The sequence below is a fragment of the Lissotriton vulgaris genome, chromosome 10 (genome assembly GCF_964263255.1).
Source record: "Lissotriton vulgaris chromosome 10, aLisVul1.2, whole genome shotgun sequence".
In the NCBI taxonomy this organism is placed as follows: Eukaryota; Metazoa; Chordata; class Amphibia; order Caudata; family Salamandridae; genus Lissotriton; species Lissotriton vulgaris.
Window position 1 is genome coordinate 321,337,473 of NC_141698.1, and position 19,512 is coordinate 321,356,984.

At 41.2% G+C, this 19,512-nt stretch overlaps 1 protein-coding gene and 1 long non-coding RNA gene across 6 annotated transcripts in view; both read right to left on the bottom strand.

The window, feature by feature from the left end:
- Nucleotides 1–19,512, bottom strand: part of NKTR (natural killer cell triggering receptor) — a 492,868-nt gene that overhangs the window by 268,926 nt on the left and 204,430 nt on the right. For 4 of the 5 annotated variants that reach the window (XM_086941096.1, XM_086941095.1, XM_086941094.1 and 1 more), the window contains one exon: nt 5,838–5,867. In XM_086941096.1, the coding sequence (XP_086797222.1) occupies nt 5,838–5,867 (30 nt within the window). Of the gene's footprint in view, nt 1–5,837; nt 5,868–17,014; nt 17,034–19,512 lie in introns of those variants that run through there. The other variant, XM_086941098.1, reaches the window with a different exon arrangement.
- LOC147685186 (uncharacterized) lies at nt 6,592–14,116 on the bottom strand. The gene is made up of 3 exons (XR_015300682.1): nt 12,711–14,116; nt 9,155–12,357; nt 6,592–8,975 (listed from the first exon to the last, which is right to left on the bottom strand). It is a non-coding gene; the product is annotated as an uncharacterized LOC147685186 (long non-coding RNA).

Here is a 19,512-nt window from a genome sequence, read left to right on the forward strand (position 1 = left end):
TTTCCAATATGTGCAATTTTAAAGGGATTATGCATATATGGTGTGCTATTTAATACAGCCTTAACGGTGGGAGGGTGGTAAAAGCCCAGAACACTAGAAGGAGGGTGTGACCGAGGAAACAGCAAAGTTGAGTGAATGAATTTAGGATTTAGGTACTGTGAACAGGTGAATAATAGTGCATCACAGAGAACTTGTTCAGGCATGGCAGGATGGTATGCAATCTCGAAATCTCAGACGCAGGACTGAATGGAAGACCACAGAAGGCCTTCATACTAGACCTGCTGCGGGATGAGAACCAACCAACAATTAAGCAGTGTAGGAAGCTGGCTCGTCCACCTCTGGGTCCTCTTCCTGAGGAAGATTCCTAATTTCATGTGTGACGTCCTAAGCGGCATTCTTTTTAGCCCACAGCACATTGCGCCCTGGATTTTTGAGCCGATGCTTATGGCGCTAAAAGTGAAACTACGTATTACACGAAGGCAGTGGTGGTATCTGTGGGACATGATGGGCCCATACTTTTTTTTTATTTTAGTAAACAGTTCTCCTACTTTATGTGAAACAACAGCACGGACAATTGAAATGCTTCAGCTGAAGTGTAAGGCAGGGAGTTTCTTGTTCTGCGACCCTGGGCAGAAAGCTAAACATGCCTCGACAGGGTGCCTGGTTCCCTGAAAGAAATGTAAATGTGCACAACTGGTCAACCTGCAAATGTAAATTGTGCTTGGAAGCCAGTATTGACTTTAATTGATGGAATCACTTGAAGCTTCCTGATTACACATTCATTCTTTATGAGGCACTCTAAAGAAGTTCCCAGCTAATCTGTTAAGTTTGTGCTTTTAAAAGACAGTTATAAAAAAAATACAACCACATACAGTCGTCTATCTATTACTAATATCTATACTTAGGAAGCACATTTTCGGTGCATTTTGTAGCAGTCTACCTTATACTGTGTGCAATAAAAGTTTAAAATAATGACCTGGATACCCTCATGACGTTGCTATCAGTGAGCATGAAATGTCAGTTTGTCAGGCCCACTATATTTATGGTCAGCCCTACTAATATATGTGAAGCATATTTCAATAAACCAAATAAGATTTTGTTTTTTCTATAGCAGGCACCCTTACTTCATGGTGCTTTCAAATTAGTTGGTCTGGGAAAATGAGCGTGCAAAGTAAAGTGAATTGCTGGACATGTCTCTGTCCTGTTAACAGCAGGTGCAGGAGCTCCCAGAGAAGCAGCTCTTCGAATGGATAAATTGACTGTTCAATACACGTCCTTCATTCGAATTCCAGTTTCCACAAACCTGTTCTGTATTTAGGGTTTTTATCTTTTAAGAACTACATTAGGGAGGAATAGAGGCACAGGCTGGAGTGCTGGATCCAGCTCCATTCAGGATCACTAGGGCCAGGGTAAAAATTCAACTGGAGCCAGCTTCTAGCCTGGCCTGGATTGATCATCTCTAGTTGGGAAGAAGCTCACACTGCTGGTTTCCTACAGCACTGTCCGGTCACCAATGAAAGAGAATGCTGCTGGTGTCCTACACTACTGGGGGCAGTACAGGGGTCTAAGTGCTATCATGACACTACTGACAGGGCACTGCTGATAGAAAGCTCACACTGCTCAAGGAAGCTAACATTCCTGGGGTCCTATGGGCTACACCGCAGAGAGAGGTCACTGCTACAGTCTTGGCACTCACATGGCACTGCTGAAGAAAGGTCATATTACTTGAAAGTGTCCTCTCATCCAGGCATTCTACAACACAAGCAATGCCTGACCCTCTTTCAGAACTGGATATTCAGCACCAATCTGTAGCTTAGCCCCACAAGGGGCTGTTATATGCCAAGAAAAACAAGCAGTAACTAGTCCAAACCAGAGTAAGCAGCATGAACCAGGAGCAATTTCGATCCAAAATGTCATACAATACCAAGCTACTTGGATTCATCCTAGACACCAACCTCAGTATCAAGGACCTTACTGCCAAGTATTTATTCATTCAGCCCTGAAGCGGAGAACTCCATATTCATTCATGGCATCTAATTTCTTGGGTTTCATAGTCAGTCCTTAGATACATTGTTAGACTGGTCATTCTCATCTTTGTAAATATTTTAATTATTTTTACTTTCTCTGTCACATTCCCATCCCTTCACAAGCACTATCTGGAGACTTCACTAACTTTCTCACATTGGAGCTCCTGTTGATCATGTAAATTCTTGCTTTATTCATTATATAAAACTTTTTCATAACTAAGATATGCTGGTCTTTATTCTAATTCATAATTGTTGGGTGTTTCTCTAAACAAATTCGTTTTCCCTTGAGAAGCTAACCGGCCAGTTGGACCACTTGTTGTATGTACCATTACTGGCCCAGGTCCAGCTGTGTACTGGGTAAACCCTATTTTTATGCAATTAGAAAACAAGGAAAGCCTGGTACCATCAGACCGGAGGCAATAATGAGCAAAAAGAAACAAAACTAGACCTTTTCTATCTATGCACCCAGGATCTGAAACAATACTCCTGTCTCTATTAGGGCCTGATAAACCCTGCTCTGGAACGAGCTAAAGGCACCTCTTTAAAGAGCACTACATCACAATGCAGTAACAGTTTACTTCTCCAAGAACCCTGTGCCCATCCAATCAGTTACCGACACTGCATGGGACTCCGCAGTGGATAGAAGAGGATTACATCTATGATTATAATGCCTTCATTGGCTTCATCCCAATTGTTTTCAGGAAGAAAAATAGAAGTACTCAAAAGGCCGTGCTTAAATCCTCCACCTGCAAAAAAAAAGTAAGATAATGGGGTGCTGCAAACAACGGCCAATAGATTAAGGGAGCAGTGGGTCGAAAACGTTTGGGAACCACGGGACTACTCGGCTTTAGACTTTTATGGCTAGCGAGTCTCACCAACTGAGTCTCACTCACTGTAAATTCTGTGGAAATGGGCTGTGTGCACGAATTGTCAATGTCCACCTTTTAAAAAAATAAACCACTTGCTGTGCAGCTGCGCAAGAGACTATGGGCTGGTTACACACGAACATGTGAGCACACTTGTGTGAGATGAACATATGAGACTATGATGTAGCTCAACCCAGAGTCTGCACACAGGTAGCCTGTTGCCAGAAGGGCCTAATGAGGGACTGGTACGGACGTGGTGTCGGCCTTATGAGGTGAGTGGGAATAGACAGTGTACATCTGTAGTGATTACTGAAAAGGTTATTTGCTCACTGCATTGTACCTCATGGGTAAAATACATTACCTCAATTGATTATTCAAAGTCACTTTTGTTAGAACTGTATTCCTTATAGCAGTTTGAAACATAATAGAACTTTCTGACAGTGCTTGACCCAGTTCTTGGGAACGGAAGGGGTGAAAGGGAAATCTGCAAGTGTTACCCACATGAACCTGGCCTGGACAGGATCAAGACCACTGAAACAAAGGAGTAAGGCTAGACCTCTGAAGCCAAACACAGGAGGGTCTCCCCTTCAAAGGTTTGGTTTGAAGGGATAAAGCAGCTTTGTCAGTTAGTGGAGGGGCTGAGGCTCACAGAGGGCATCATTCCATAGATAAGTTCAAGTATTAATTTTAAATAGTCCCAGAATGCTGTGCAAGAGGGTAGGGATAGGGGTGGAGTGATGTGGCACCCCCAGATTGGCCACTTCCTTTTAAAAACCCATGCCCAAGGAAGAGACAATTGAGAACTCCCTGGAACCCGGAAGAGTCCATGCCAGAGGAATGCCCATCTAAATGGATTAGTCACCCAACTCCACTGGATAGACTGAAGAATTTTGACGTTAACTGGCACCCATGGACTGGGAGTATTTTTCCCCAATCCAGTGGTGCTGCACTGCCCGCTCTCTCCCCTTACACCTTCTGAGGGATAGTAGACGGATGCCTGGGAAAGACCCTGGAGGGTTCCCTTGGATCTTTTGTGGACAGGAACTGGAGTTGGATGACCGTTAGCAGGAGGGGAGACATTGATTGCACTGCTGACATAGGTGTACTGTAAGAAAGCCTAAGCCTTGGGTCCGGGGAGTTAGGAAGGGAGGCACTCTGCTGGCTGCTGAAAAAGCCCCGGGGGAAGACCGGTACCAGGACAGATTCAGCAACAGGAGCATTAAAAATCAATTTAATCAGAAAAGCAATGTTTAGGCTACTGACGAAATGCACCTGGTGACTAGAGCTTGCCTACCAAAGCCAAACTACACATCTCTACAGGGCCAGATAAATTAAGGAAGAAAGTCCGATCTGGGGGAAATGATATGTTTATCACTCTGTTCCACTTTTAAAAACTTCTCCTGAGGAAGGAGGGCTAAACTCTAGAGGGTCTGCATATACTTATGGATTTAATTTTTCCTGAAGAGGTGGTGTGCATTGGGCCCCCACCCTTTGATCTACCTTAAGCACAATGACCCCATCCCTCAGGGCCTGATGCAATCAAGATGGTCCCTTGAGGTTCCATTTCCTAGGACCAACTACAAAAGGGGTAGGGCCAATCTCTGTATGGTGGTGTGCTCCATGTCTGGTGGAGCAAGGCAAATACAGCAGGACTGCACCTGCCCACAGATAACAAGTGGGAGAAACCAGAAGATGGCTCCCGCGCAGCATCCAGGAAAGGTGCCCTGAGCACAGGGAGATGGTAGGGGCTGTGGAGGGGCTGTGGAGGCACTGCGAATCCCCCTCCTCACACTACTCCTAAAAAAAGGGTAACCCTCACAAAATAAGGTGCAAGGAAGCAGTAAGGGAAATATTGATAATCTATTGTTCACAGGTCTGATCAGCTGCACCAGGGGAGCCCCTTGGCAAAGGCAGAAAAGGTAGAGATCTTTCTACTGGAATGTCCCGGGTAGGGCAAAGGCATCACCAACGGCTTTGGAATGTTTGTGGGGCTGCCAAAATTGTAGCAGCCCCCCCAGGGCAGCTTTAATGCCCCCATTTTTTTCTGAATATCTAAGCACTTCAGGTTCTGGAGTGAGAGGACCCCCTATTGATTTGTCCTAAAGCTGCAGTAGCAGCACAGCAGAAGTATGAACGATTGTGTCATTTCCACCGATTTCAATTGCATTGCACTGGCTGTTTCGAACAGGTTTTCGTTGCTTTATTATTGTGGTGACACCCTGGGGGGGGGAAATTCTTGTGGTTATAGAATTCAGGGCTTGCTGGGAATGTGAAAGGTTCTTATGGTGTCAAAGGTATTTCCACCTACCTATTGTAAATGTTTGTAAATTAACGCACAGGATTTAGTTGTGTGTAATTAGGTACTTTTCTTTTTTGAAGGCAAAAGCATTGACTCAACAAGGATTTAATGCGTTTCGTTGTTGCACAGCAGTGTGCAGGAGGTACTAGCCCACATCACCAGACCTGATTAGGCCTTGGAGGGTTCTGTTCGCTACCCTGAGAGAGCCTAGAGCAACAATGGGGTACTTTGCTCCCAGTAAAGACACACAACTATCAAAACCTCAAGAATGCGCATGTTTGGTGAAGTACACTTGTAAAGTTGAAGATATTATTTTAATGAAAAATTGAGCACGTTATTTTGAGAGGTTCTGGCACCAAGGAATGCGTGTGATGTACCCTTATTGTGGTTTACTATTATTGTATTTTTTTTAATTTCAGACCAGCAAATGAAAATGGTTACCAAGTTATTGATACAAGAATGCCTCAGTGAAGGAGAGAATGTGTTTTACATACAAATATCACAATAATTTCATTGGGATTGATGTAACTAAAACCCACAGAAGATACAGCTGTGTAAAAAACGACATACAGCCACGGCACACAAGAAAAAAACAGAAAATAATTCTAATACAAGGCTATTCATAGCAGTTAGAAACAGACTTACTTATCGAGATGAGGAGCAGCTCTTGTAGTTCTGATTGTGAAAACATCAATGATGAAAGTCACAGATTCAGGTGAAAATGGATGATGGTTATGTTTGAAAGTAGAATAGTAAGAAAAAAATGAAGAGAGAAAAAGTTAGAATTGTTTACAGGAGCAGTCACAACATATTACATCAGAAAATGAATACGGGCAACTTTCAGGTAAGAATTCACACAGTCTCAAACATCAATCCGAAAATCCATTTGAGATATAGATATATATATATATATATATATATATATATATATATATTCTCCATCGTATCTAATCCATAGCACGGATTACTGCAGGATAGTAGGAAAAGGAAGCAAAGCTGCACTACTGGGTTTCCTTTTTATATATTATTTATATCACCAGTGCATACAAGGCTACGCGTTTTGGTGCTTGCCTTCAACAGGCATATCATTTTGTATTTTATTTTAAACTAAAACACGTGTAGCAAAGTTGCAAATGATTGTTTAATGTCACATTAAGACCAGAAAGTTATAACTGTCTCCCAACAACCGTGTACTGAGAATAAAGAACGTTATACAGACTTTTGCAATGATAAACAGCATCAAGTGTGCATCTATATGAATATTTGGTCTGAAATTCAGTGCTTTATATGTTGACCCTTTCCAGAAGGACACCATTTTTGTTTCACGGCAATGATAACATTGTATTTTACTTTAATTTTATAAAGTATGCATAAACCTGTTACACTTTTTACAGTGCTGTTTTTTTTTTACGACAGCGGGGCTGTGGGGTTATTTTGAATTAGGAGATTTATGATTTACTCCCAATACTCCTGCCCTCTGATTTATAGCTCTAAAAATGTGGTTCCAATAGCTCACATACTTTACCTCAGAGCAAAGGAATCTGACTGGATATGTGCAATTCAACTAATGAAATATTTTGGCGTCTTAACCTAGATACAGCGCTGCACCATGGAGCAACATCACATCACTATGGCAGGAATAGACAACAGAACTTTGCCAAGTGACAGGAGAGATTCAGGGACACTTTTCCAGTCTGCTCTCGGTATTATGGCCATGTGAGATGTTGGTTAATTCAGATGTTCAAAACCAAGGGTGTTCAGTTCCTCCCAAACAGGGGGAATGGAGGACGGAAAAACACTTATGTTCCAAGTTAAATGAAAAAGCTCCAATAGGAGCAAGTGCCCTCACACACCCTGAAAAGGGTCATATTTCATAATTTGGCCATGCTCCTCATCAGTCCGGCATTGCAACCCACTAGGGGGCTCTTGGCCGGATACCTTTTGAATGCTGATAGGGGAAGTGTGGGTTGTGTTATGTAGTGTGGTGATTGGAGGTGTATTAAAATAAGTGCATTGATGCTAAGTATCAGAGCATTTAATGAAAAAGCTCAGTACTCTAAGTAAAAATGTGATGCTCATTAAGAGATAATGGTCTTTACTGAGCGAGGTGTGTCAATTGGTTGTATAATGTGGTTAATTAAGATGTTGTCGAGCCAAAAATGCACTCCATTGGGCTACCTTTATGTTCTGCTGAAAGGCAGTGATGAGCAAGGCAGCTTAGCATAACTCAAATAAAATAAATATTTTCTAGAAGTAAACATTAAAGTAACAGTTCCATCATCTTTTGTGAAAAGACTAAGCTCTAATCTCACCATGTATTGCATGAACTGAAAATGCAAATACTCGTACAGTGTTGGGCTTGGATGTTACAAATTGCTTTTTTTCATAGAAGTTCTTTCGAGTCACAAGGTATACTGTGACTCCTCCCTTAAAAGGGAATATGCATGGACTACATGGTTATATTGATTTACGCACAGTTGGTGAGTGCAAGTTTGAAGTGGTTGGGAACGAGAATGTAGGAACCATGCCAGTGGTATGTAAAGAAAGTCTTAAATTAATGTTACAGAGATGTGCAAACAAGACACTAGCCCTGGATAGGATTGTGTGTGCATGTGAATCTACACTACTACAAGCTACAAACACATACTTACTGGGTTAGCAAAATATTACATTCATAGCATGTGATGCAGTAGATACACATGCTCAGCACAGACTGTAAAGCAGAACTCACATAAGCATGGTTAGTCAGTGGATGATGCAGATGTCTGAAACAGATTTTTAATACTGCTTGACCAACTATAGCCTGTTGAGGGGCAAGAATATCCACACAGTAATGTTTGGTAAAGGTGTATTGAGTTAAACATGTAGCTGCTTTGCAAATGTAAGTTATGGGAATATTCCCTAGAAAAGCCATGGTTGCCCTGTTTGGAGAAATGTAACAATCCATCCAGCTGTGCCAGATTTTAATATTGGGTGCTCTTTACAAGAAGTTTCATGCTTAGTGTGTGAGCAGGGTGGAATGTTTAGTGGGGTTGAAAGGAGTTCTAAACGGTAGCAGTGCTGTATTATACTTAAAACCCAGCGAGCGGTCTGATGTGATCTCTTCCCAATGAGGAAGAAACCCTTGAAGTCTTCCATCGACAGGTTTGGGTGATCGGGGGAAATTTGGGGTAAGTCACTGTTTTGTGGCAGAAGTTCCTTTGAAGGAGTGACTGCCTTTACCTGTAGTGGAATTGCCCCAGTATGAGCAACGTTAGTACCTTCTGCCTGCTTGGTGGAAGTAAGACTGCAGCTGGCACGTATACAAGCAGGTGTCTTCTAGAGAAGTGTCATTTGCTGCACCCATGGTTTGGTTGCCTCCGAAAGAACCCCTGGTGATTGTGTCTGGAGGGCCCCCATGCTCTTGGCAATCTCTGTATCCTGTTTTCTAATATTTGGCCAATTTGTGGAGCAAAAAGGTTTTCCCCCATGAAAAGGCAGATTGAACAAGTGTTGCACTTCCAGTTTATTACCAGTGATACAGAGCCAGGAGTATCTACGTAGAATTACAGAGGTTTAAACGCCCCCCTCTTAATGAACTGTTTGTTAGGATGTTGTAAGGGGGCATTAATCTCCTCCATTGTGCCCTATCATCCAATGAGTGGCATTTCCGACTGTCAATTTGTTCCCCTGCAGCATCTCTACTTTTGCTCTCCTTATCCAGTGAAAGAGAATCCCCTGTGGCTTGCGCGTAGGCCTGTTTACAAGCAGTGTGCACCACAAGAGAGTCCAGAGAGACATGGTCTCATATATATATATATATATACATATATATACATATATATACATATACATATACACATATACATATATATATATACATATATACATATACATATATATATATATACATATATACATATATATATACATATACATATACATATACATATATACATATACATATACATATATATATATACATATATATATATATATAGTCTGACGGAGAACGCTTGTATTTCTTTTCTACTCTAAGGATGACAACTCAAGCCCTATATGGATCAAAAAAGATGTCTGATGATGGTTTGAGCATACCCTTTTAGCACTGGGAGGAACTGCACAGACCGTCCTGACCATGATAAGGTTTCAATGAGGAAATCCTCTTCCTCTGGAATGGTATACATATCTACCTTATGGTAGAGTGCAGCCCATTGATTGACCTGTGGTAAGAAATGTGTCATCAAGGGGGCATAGGCGCCAAATCAGTTTCCTATGGTAAGTCCACATCATAATACTCCCAAGGCCATCTCCTGGGTAAAGGAACTGGGTCAGCATGTGTAGGAATAGGAATGTGAAGACCCTGGGGGAGAGTGAGCGGAAGTTGATGAAGGAGTAACTTCCAGTGGAGATGCAGAGGCAGATCTAAGTGGGAGGAGAGAAAATGGCAGCATCCTTGAAAAGCTTAGGTTGTGAAGCATTGAGGGACCAAATGAGCGATTTAGCCTATTTGTGGATGAATGTAGATGCGTGGTTTCCTCTCAAACCTTTCCCGCAGTTTTGAGCATCAGCTTTCAGAGGTCATGGGAACCTGCAGCGTGCTGTGTTTTCGGGACAGACCATTTTTGAGGTCCAATGGCATTTTGGGGGCAAATGTAGAGGGCATGGAGTTTTAGAAGGAGATTTTGATGCAGGCTTTGAAGGCAAGGATATTTTCTGGGCCGAACTGGGTTTTGGCACCATGGGGGCCTTGATGGCTGCTTGGACTTGTGGGAGTCAAAGGACCGATGGGGATCAATATCTTTGTCTGAGCCCCTCTTTGTGTACAAGTCTTACCTCCTGGACCGACTGGAGCCAGTGGGCTGGGGAGGCAATGAAGTGGCAACGCCTTAGGATATGGACAAGATGCCCGGCCCTGGAGGGGTGATGCGTCATCTCGGTATATGGCTCCTAAGTCTTGTGAAAGGGGTGATCAACACTCCCAACCCTTGGTGTACATTTGGTCCATTTGGTACGAGATTCCATGGAAGCAGTCGGAGGGACCTCCTCATGTCGAAGTTCTTTGTGGTCGGACACTTTGGGTTTAATCATTTGTGGATTGGTCTGATGAGCTGGCAGGCTATGGCTCTCTACACTTCTTACTCAGTTCAGAGGAGGGCTATTTTGCCAAAGATGTCAGGCATGCAGTCAATGGATTGTCACTGTGTGGTGTGGTAGGTGTCAATCCCTCAGAGGGTCTTTTTACAGTGAAATGCCAAACAGAAGGCTTACTCTATGTTCCCGTGATCCGGGGACAGTCGCAGGTTCCAGACCTCAGGGGCAACAGCTCAGGGTATTTGGAGCGACACTGTTGCTTCATTTTATAGGCTGTCTTGTCTGTTCCATAACCCTTCACAGCTCTCATTCTCTGGAACGGATAGGGAGCGCAGAGACTGAGCCCCCACAGTTGAGGGATCAAAGTGTGATGTCCCTATGTTGTTTTAATGTACCATTAGCCATTGGCGATGAAAAGTCTTTCTCCAAGACGTGGCACGAAGTTCCTACCGCAAGATCGGAAGCATGAACGACAAAACTTTAAGTCCAGGAGCCTCATAGGTATGTGCCTGAACCTGATGACTGAGAAAAACAATCTAACAATGGAGTCGGAATCCATGTGCATTCCATACTAAGGGAGGAGTCACAGCATACCTTGTGACTTAAAAGTTAACTTCTTTAAAAAATGTGTAAAATCCAAGCCCAACACCAGATGGTCATAGCAGAGCATGTGTATCTATAACCACACATGCCACAAACATAAATGTACTCCTTGTTTACAACTGAAATTGACCTTTCACCAACGCTATTTATCACTGAGAAAAGACATCGATGTACTATAGTGTACGTGATTTCAAAACACTATGCCGCAACGAAGCAGATTAGCAGGGCTACATAGGGCGTTGTAAGCAACTTGCTTTGAGTAAACACAGAAAACTGGTATTTTTTGTTGCTAGAAATATTCAAAAGTAAAATCCTCATGGTGTAATGATACTTCCTGTACAGAAAGCATTCATCATGTAGGTGACCTATCAACTAGGAGAGTCGCTATCAGCTTGGATATGAAATACGTTTTTCCTGTTGCCTTGTAAATACAAAGTTCATACCATATACAGAATCTATTTATTCTTCAGAGGATACAATTTATGAATAGCAGTCTGAGTGGAAAGTGACAGAATATGAGCACTTATCTGGATAGCCTTGCTTATGCCAGAATAGAAAGGTTTAGTGAAGCCTTACTGTGATGACCATTCACCAAGGAGCATATGAACTATTTTAATAATCATAACAAATGTTCTATTTGTTCTGGGGCAAAACATGGTTGTTTGACAGGTATATACTACATACTGAGTGCAGTAAAGTATTAAAGGGTCTGGTGAATATGCCAAAACTAAAGTCTGTCAGGGTAGAGATTGTACGTAATCTACGGATCCACTGAAAGCCTTATCAGTGGATGTCGAGACATTAAAACAAATTAGACAGTTTTTAAAAGAATCATCGCATCACAGACTTATGACCAAAACTTATCTGTACACCCTCATAATGGAAGGCAGATTTATTCTGTGTGATGTAAGCACATAACAGATAAATTCCAGAAAACAAATAGCCACAAGAACAGGAAAACGTCGCCAACAAGTATGCCTTTTCACCTGAACAAACACTCAACTTTTGGCCTACGAAAATGTATCTCTCTAGCCCTGAGCAAAGCAAAAAATAAGTAGACAAATTCACCGGTAGCCAGCTACACTACTGTAAGGCCCACTGAGTTAATCCCAAAGATAACTGAATAAAATCTACAAAGACTGCAAATAAATGCAAAGCACAAGCTGCAGTATTATGAAACCTTCAGGCTAAGAACAATGCAAATGTGCCTGTCACCATGCTCTACATCGCCACAAGAAAAAAAAATGAAGCACATAAGCAATCAGCAGTGCAAGCCTGTGAGTCACCACTATACCTCACTTCTCCTCTAATTATTATATAGATTCTTAGTCCTTAGTAAGCTGCGATTTTCTTCACAAGTTTTTGTATATTCTAACCAAAGTGGGCAAAACGTTTTAAAAAGCCCATTGAAATCCCAAACAGTTTGCTGCTATAACTGTGAGAGAATCAATTGTAGTGCCTTGGGAATTATTTAATTTGAAGTGTGCCCCTATTATTATTATTATTATTATGTTTCTTATATAGTGCCTGAATCGACCCCCGAAGGGGTATCTCCGCGCTTGCCTTGGGAACCCATCCTGGCTTTTCCCTGTGAGATAGCCCCTACAGGGCATCCCCAAGGTGAAAGCCAGGCATCCCGCCGCAGGGGGCCGTTGTGGAGATTAAGCAAGCTTAATGCCCAGAGTTGCAGAGTGTGAACCCATGACTAGGTCAGGCACCGAAGCGAGAATTATCGAGTCCATGGACATTTGAGCTCAAGACCCTGCCGCGTCGGGAATTGAACCCTGGTCCTGGGTCTGACCTCTGCTTCAGGGTCTGCCTCCTCTAACCAGTGAGCCACACTTCTCCCTACACTCACAAATCATATCTCTACTTGCCCTTCTGCTGTAATAGTTAATTAAATAAGTGTTTAATTTGTATAATGAGAAGATTCATCAGAAATGGTTACCCATTTTGGGTAAGTCACAGAAAGCTGATATACCTTTTAAAAGTAGGCATGAACCTACAGGGTGTGCAGTTGTCTTATATACCGTATTAATGGGTGACACAAGACAACATCAAAGAAAAGGGTAATGTGTGCAGAGCACATTTGCACAAACTCAAAACAGCCTAGATGTGCTGTTGAAGTCTAACTGTGTACATGATGTTTTATTGCATGCAGATTCCCTAGCTGTACAAACATAGTACATAGAATATGGAGAATGCAGGGGATCAGCTGGTTGATACCGAAATCTTAAAACATATTAGGAATACAGAATCGTATTTCTAAAGGACCATTCATTGTCACAGAATAACAGAAGGGATTGAGGATTGAGAGCATGGAGAGAACCACAGGCTCCAAAGGATCTGAAATGGGTTTTGTCACCAACAGAAACATGCATCTCCACTATAATGGTTGAAAGCAATAGGGACGGTCTATGAGGATCATTAGGCTGCCTCCAACGCCTCCCCTTCACGGTGCCGTACTGCTCTCTTTTAAACAGCTCCTGCTTCAACTCCAGGTTGTTGGAGATTTAAGTGCACCATTCTGATCAGCCTAATCCCTCCTAGATAGAGCCGATTTCTACCTCTGCACTCAGGAGCAAATACTGGGTGTCCTGATCTTCATAGTGAGCGGATATCATTAGGCGAGACAGGGTCAGAATTGGTTACGGCATTACTTTTTAAATCTCTCTTTAGAGATGAGGTCTTACAAATCTTCCACAAAATTATTTTTTAGCATACATAACTAATACATGTACGAGTCAGGTACATAAGAAATAAGACATCATAAAAATATTAAGTGGAAAGATACACAAGCATGTCTACAGTGGATGCTATTTTTCGCAAACCCTTTATTAAATTTGAGGATTTGTACATGAAAAACAAGTTTAAACGACAAGTGGATGATGTTTCATTTCACACTAACAGAAATTCTTGTAAGCATGAATGTGATGCTTTATTATTTTGCAAATGCAACACCGCTATGCCTTTTGTGAGGCTGGATTACATACAGCATGTGATGCAATCATAGACACACTCCAAATACTGCAGTTCAGAAACGCTTCTTTAGCATCCCTACTCAATTCAAGTTTCAGGTAGAAATGGAACTTACCAAGAATGTATTGCTGCAGAAAACTCACATTCTTTTTGCAGATTAAGGGCAATTATAACCATCACCCATGTTTGCTGTGCTCACTATCTTTAACCCCATCAGTAACACACTAATGAGAATGATTAGACAATGGGACATTTACCAATCTGCGGTCAGATTAATTAACTCCCAATCAGAAAAACAAGCCAGTAATTCTATTTTCAAGAAAAATGTTATTCCACCGGGGACTACATTGAAAGAGTAGCATAACCATGAACCTTGATGCAACATGGTTAGAATTTTAAACATACAGAAGATTTTGATCTGTTTGGCGAGTCTGGGCATTAACATTTGTAGAGGGAATAATAATTTTTGTAATTTTTTGTGAACAGTACTTTATGTTCTTTGCTTGGCACATAAGCACTTGATAAGCTACTCATTTGATATCAGAAATGAATAACTGAGGAGCAAAGAATATTCTGAGGAGAGGAGAAGAGGGACAGACATACAGTTCAAGCCGGGTGAGAGTTTATTACCATTCAACAGCATAGTCCAAATCAGCCAATTGTTTTTAAAAGGGAAGACTTGGTAAGAGGGAAGAACCGGTACTTTATGCTAGAGTGGGAGCGCTTACTTATTCACAGCTGATAGAAGAAGTGATCGCTAGCGTGGGTGCATTACATAAAAGGCCCTCTTGCCAAAATCAGATTGGGCAATCAAGATTCGTCCATTTCAGCGCACAATTCTCCTACTTCAGGTTTCACATATTACAAATAATGTTATTTTCCAAATAAGAATTTTCCCGTACACAGGCTAGGTATTTCTACGCAGACCAACCCACTTGAATGTAAGGTCTTCACAAACAAATGAAAAAAAATATATCAAAACTCACTCAATTCCAAGCTAAGAATTGAGGCCATAAAACACAGTATCGTCCCACCCTACATTCCAGTTTGCCCACGAAGGAGAATATGAACTTACCATACAGTCCTGGGCAAAGTTGTTGGAATTCCCAGGTGTGTAGGGCCTATTTATCATATTGGGAACTACTGTTGTACAGGACCACGTTGCTGAGCTCCAGCAGTATAATTTGAGCATAATCACCCCCTATATCAACCAGCACACTTTCTGTGCCACCCATCCCGGTCATGTGACTAACAACCATGGGTAAGCTGTGCTGTCAACCAAGGCTACAGACCAAGCCAGTGCTGTGAAATGATTGCCACGGTTCTAGGGCACTGGTACTGTTTATATTGAAACACATTTTACAGTGGTCCAATAAACAAAGGTCAAACAAGAACAGATAATAGAAATAAGGCACTGGAGTCCCACTGAAATGGAACAACAGGGGGCAGACATTTATGATTTGTAGTTTGAAAGGAATCTGGTTCATTTAATATACACACAACAATGAGAAACAACCACTTTAACCGCAATGTTGGGAAGAAAGCTATATTTACTCTTCAGGACACCCAGAACAGAGAGAACAAACAAAATGCGAAAGTGAACAGCTGCTTAACTATCAAGAGAACACCAATCTGTGAGAGCATGCAAAGATACAACAGCGCACTACTGAGTGAGACTATGAAAGCTACATCTTTCTTATGAAGTAATACCTATACTTTTTTTTAGCCAACATTGAAAATCTTGTGAATACAGGTAAAACTAGGTGTGTTTGAAGACACAAATTGGTTGAAACAGAGATCTGGTTTTCAAATTACAGTTAAAGGACTGAATGTATATTTCCATTCAAATATAGGTAGCTCTCACAAAGAAAAAAAATGTTCTACACAGGCAACTCTCAAATGGAAGAAGAGGATTAACCTCATAACGGCTATGGAACGTCCAGCTCCAGTGCTGGACGTTCCATTGCAGCTATGAGGTTCGAACGTTCAATGGCCGACGGCAGCACTCCTGAGGTAGTGGTGCCGTCGGCCGCCGAACGTTCGAAGCACTTAAGAGGATAAATGTATGTTCTGGAACCAAACTCCTCAAAAAACACTGCAAAAGTACATTGTATTTTTCTTAATCTACTTTTAATTTTCAAAGACGTTTTACTGAATTGTGATGGTTGGCAATATATTTTAGGGACCTTACATAGAGGTTTTAAATGAGTGTGTAACAAGTTGTAGTTTCGTAGTAATTATTGTGCCTATGTGAAGGTACCCATTGCCCACTAAAGCATTATTCATTTCAACTTCAACACATAATTGTTTCTCGTTTCGGTCCAACGGACGAAATATTAACCTGAAATTTTCAGAAGATGCAAATCTACTATTGAACCCAAAACAGGCTTGCAAGATAAATCCTATCTAAAAGTGATGTGTTGGATTTTTTTCAGCTTTTAATTAGAACACTGCACAAAGAAGGCCTGCTCAGCCCCAAATGACATTTGAAACAAACACAAGACAAAACTAAACAAGCTCCTCAGTTAGTTTAGGACAAAAAAATTAGAACATTCTACAAGGAAGTTATAATGGTACCTAGGTTTTATAGGTCACATTTCACCTGCCCAGGAGATTTATTTAACATCAGACATGCACAACTTAAAATGATGAATTCTATTGACAATGAAAACTTAATTTTCACCTTCCTTTTGCTTAAAACTTTATAAGTCAAATTTTGAGAAAGTGGGTACAATTTTATTTTGTATTTACACCTTTGCAACACATTTTAGTCGGCTCTTTTTACTAAAATATTTCTGCTGTTGTTGTTACAGAATTAAAGTGTGGATCAATGTTATCACTAATTGCAGAAGTTTGTAAATATTAACAATTTTGCTTCATAATTACTTTAAATATAAACAAAGTTGAATTGGCTTTATTTTTAAACAATGGCAATTTTAGAATTATTTTTCAGCATACATTCATTTTTCCTAATTAATATCAAAACAGCAGCCAGCTGGTCTCAATGATCTGCTTACAGAATAATGGTTTTGTCCCAAGTCCATTTCATGCAGGATTTGTTTTGACTATGTCAACCTAGTTATTAACTAGTTTACAAAGAAAAGCCTAAATAAACACTTATGTTGCAATTCATTCTATAGAAATTTCAGGTACATTATTGCTCTTACCATTCAAGGTTTTCTTCGTAGTAAAGCAATTTCAGCCTCATTGTAACTTTTAAGTAAATGCAAAAGAATAATGTTAACTTCATGGTGACTCATTTATTTCGTGCATATAGGTTGTTTCCTATCTAAAAACAGTGGGCATCCACAGCTTCACCCAAAAGCTGTTGTAAACCGAAGAACTCTGTTAAGAGTACTAAACAAGCCTATGCATACAATACATGGTATACCACTTCCTGTATCTCTCTTCCCAACTACCTCCCTCTGTTCCTGTGCTCAGAGAGTATGAACCTTTCCCAGTTCCCTTCCAGTGAGATGTTTCTGACTAAGGGGTATTGATAAAAGAAGACTAACTTTGAGCACAACAGAGTTACCACACAGTAACATTATTCTACTCTTGTGCCCTGGGTCTGTGCTCTATCTCAAATGTTGGTAGATTCCACAATAAAGGGACAGAACAAAGGGAGGAGAAAAGGCAGCAGTTGATCCAGTGACCTATTGGCTAAATTGTTATATGTGGGTGTCCCATATTGTCCCAATGGGTCTCTCGTAGACGCATACATGAAGACAACTGATGCCACCTTGGCTAAGGTAAACTGTTTACAGATGTTAGAAATGTCCATTTTGAACAAGGTTTTCCACTGGTGGCAAACCTTGCTTGTATCAATACCACCATGAATGGCCAAGGTTTATTATAGGAACACAGTTCCCTGTTCCTTTACAGATAACATTAAAAAAGCAGGCCTGATATAAGTGTTGACCAACAGCCAGCCAAGGTATTGGTAGGGTGCAGAAATCACCAGGGAAAAATCTAACTGAAGCAAAAGTCTGCTAAGACCTTTTGAAAGAATGGGACAAACAAAGGAAGATTGTGAGCATCAGTGTCAGATGGAAGATGGCACACTCAAGATTTGAAGGTGCAAGGAACCACTCTGCTTTTTGATGGGTATCAAAGAAATGATGGCAACAAAGAAAGCAGGGGTCCAAGAAGTAGCATTGGGTTCCATGAGGCCATAGTTTCAAATGGATTGTGCATACACTGTGCAAGCATAATGAGTTAATCTGTGGGAGGGTAACAATGGAAAGGAGTATCCACTTTTGGGAGGAAAGCAGCCCTGGTTGTTAACACCTGCTTATCAGAGAAAAAGGTCATAAATGGGCAGGCACTCGGGGCCTGCAGCTCACTGCTCATTCTTGCCAATTGACACCATCTTTATGGCTAAAAAGGGCAATTGACAACTGTGAAAGGGCCCCAAAAAAAGACCCCATCCACAGTCTTAAAGATTTAGGTCCCACAGGGGCATAACAAAGGGAGTTGGAGGGTACAAATTGGTCAACCTTTTAAGGAACCGTATCAAATTAAAGAGAATTGGGGATACACACAGTGGACAAAGCAGCTAAATATCCTTTAAAAGTGGCTACTGCACACCCTCTTTGAGCTAGAAAGAGTGCAAACTGGAAGACGTTTGATAATCAGGCTTGTAAAGGGTCCATATTGTTGTCTGCCTAAGATGAAACAAAATTGTTCCATCTCCGAGCATAAACAGATCCCTGATGAAATTGCTGTAACTGAATTAAGGCAATTAAACATTTTGGCCTATGTTAACCTCATCAGCGCGGCGCAAATTCGTGCGCTGTGCTGAACGTTCTATTGGGCTTATGGACTCATGACGGAACGGTTCCGTCATGAGCACAGGCTAACCGACGCTCATGACGGAACCGTTCCGTCATGAGCATCGAAGAGGTTAAAGCGGTCTGTAACATGTAGTTCGTCTTTTAAACTTGAGTGGGCTCACAGCATTGAATAAAGTATAGTCATGTGCATGCGAGTCACAACTCATTTGAACTTTGGAGAAATGTGGGTACGCTTTCCAATACCACAGGGTCTAGTTTGACACAAGCACTTTTCTGTTCAAAATTTTTTTGTATCTTTTCTTCACTTCCTAATATCATTTTACAAAAGACACTGGATCTTTTCTTTCACATGTAAGAAAGTCACTGATGAGAAACATGAGCAAACTGGTGAGTACCTATCAGCAGCTCCCTTGGTGATGCTTATGTGAGGTACTTTCTGACCAACTCACACATTTTTCTTTCTTTGTATACACCTTCAAGTGGGGGTACAAATGGGATGGACTGATAAACGTATATGAAAAGCTTTTGGACATTTAGGATGGAACACGACTGGCAATTTATAAAAGCCAGAGGTTGGGCATTAGTATTCTGCCCCCAAGATTTGAGTGAGTTGTAGTATGTCCTAAGCAGTCAGGTCTATTCAGTATATTGCTTGCTTTTGAGTGGAGGGCGACCGGATTGTAGTAGTGAGCAAAGTAGGTTATATGGCAAATTTTGTGATACTTGATGCAGACATTTTTAAACAATTTGTGTTCTCTTGAGGAATTTGATGTTATGTTGGAAAATGAACACTTCAAGTCAGAAGTCAGAAGTAAAAAAAAAAAGAAATTCTGATGGCCAATTTACAGCAAAAATATGGAGCTTGAATT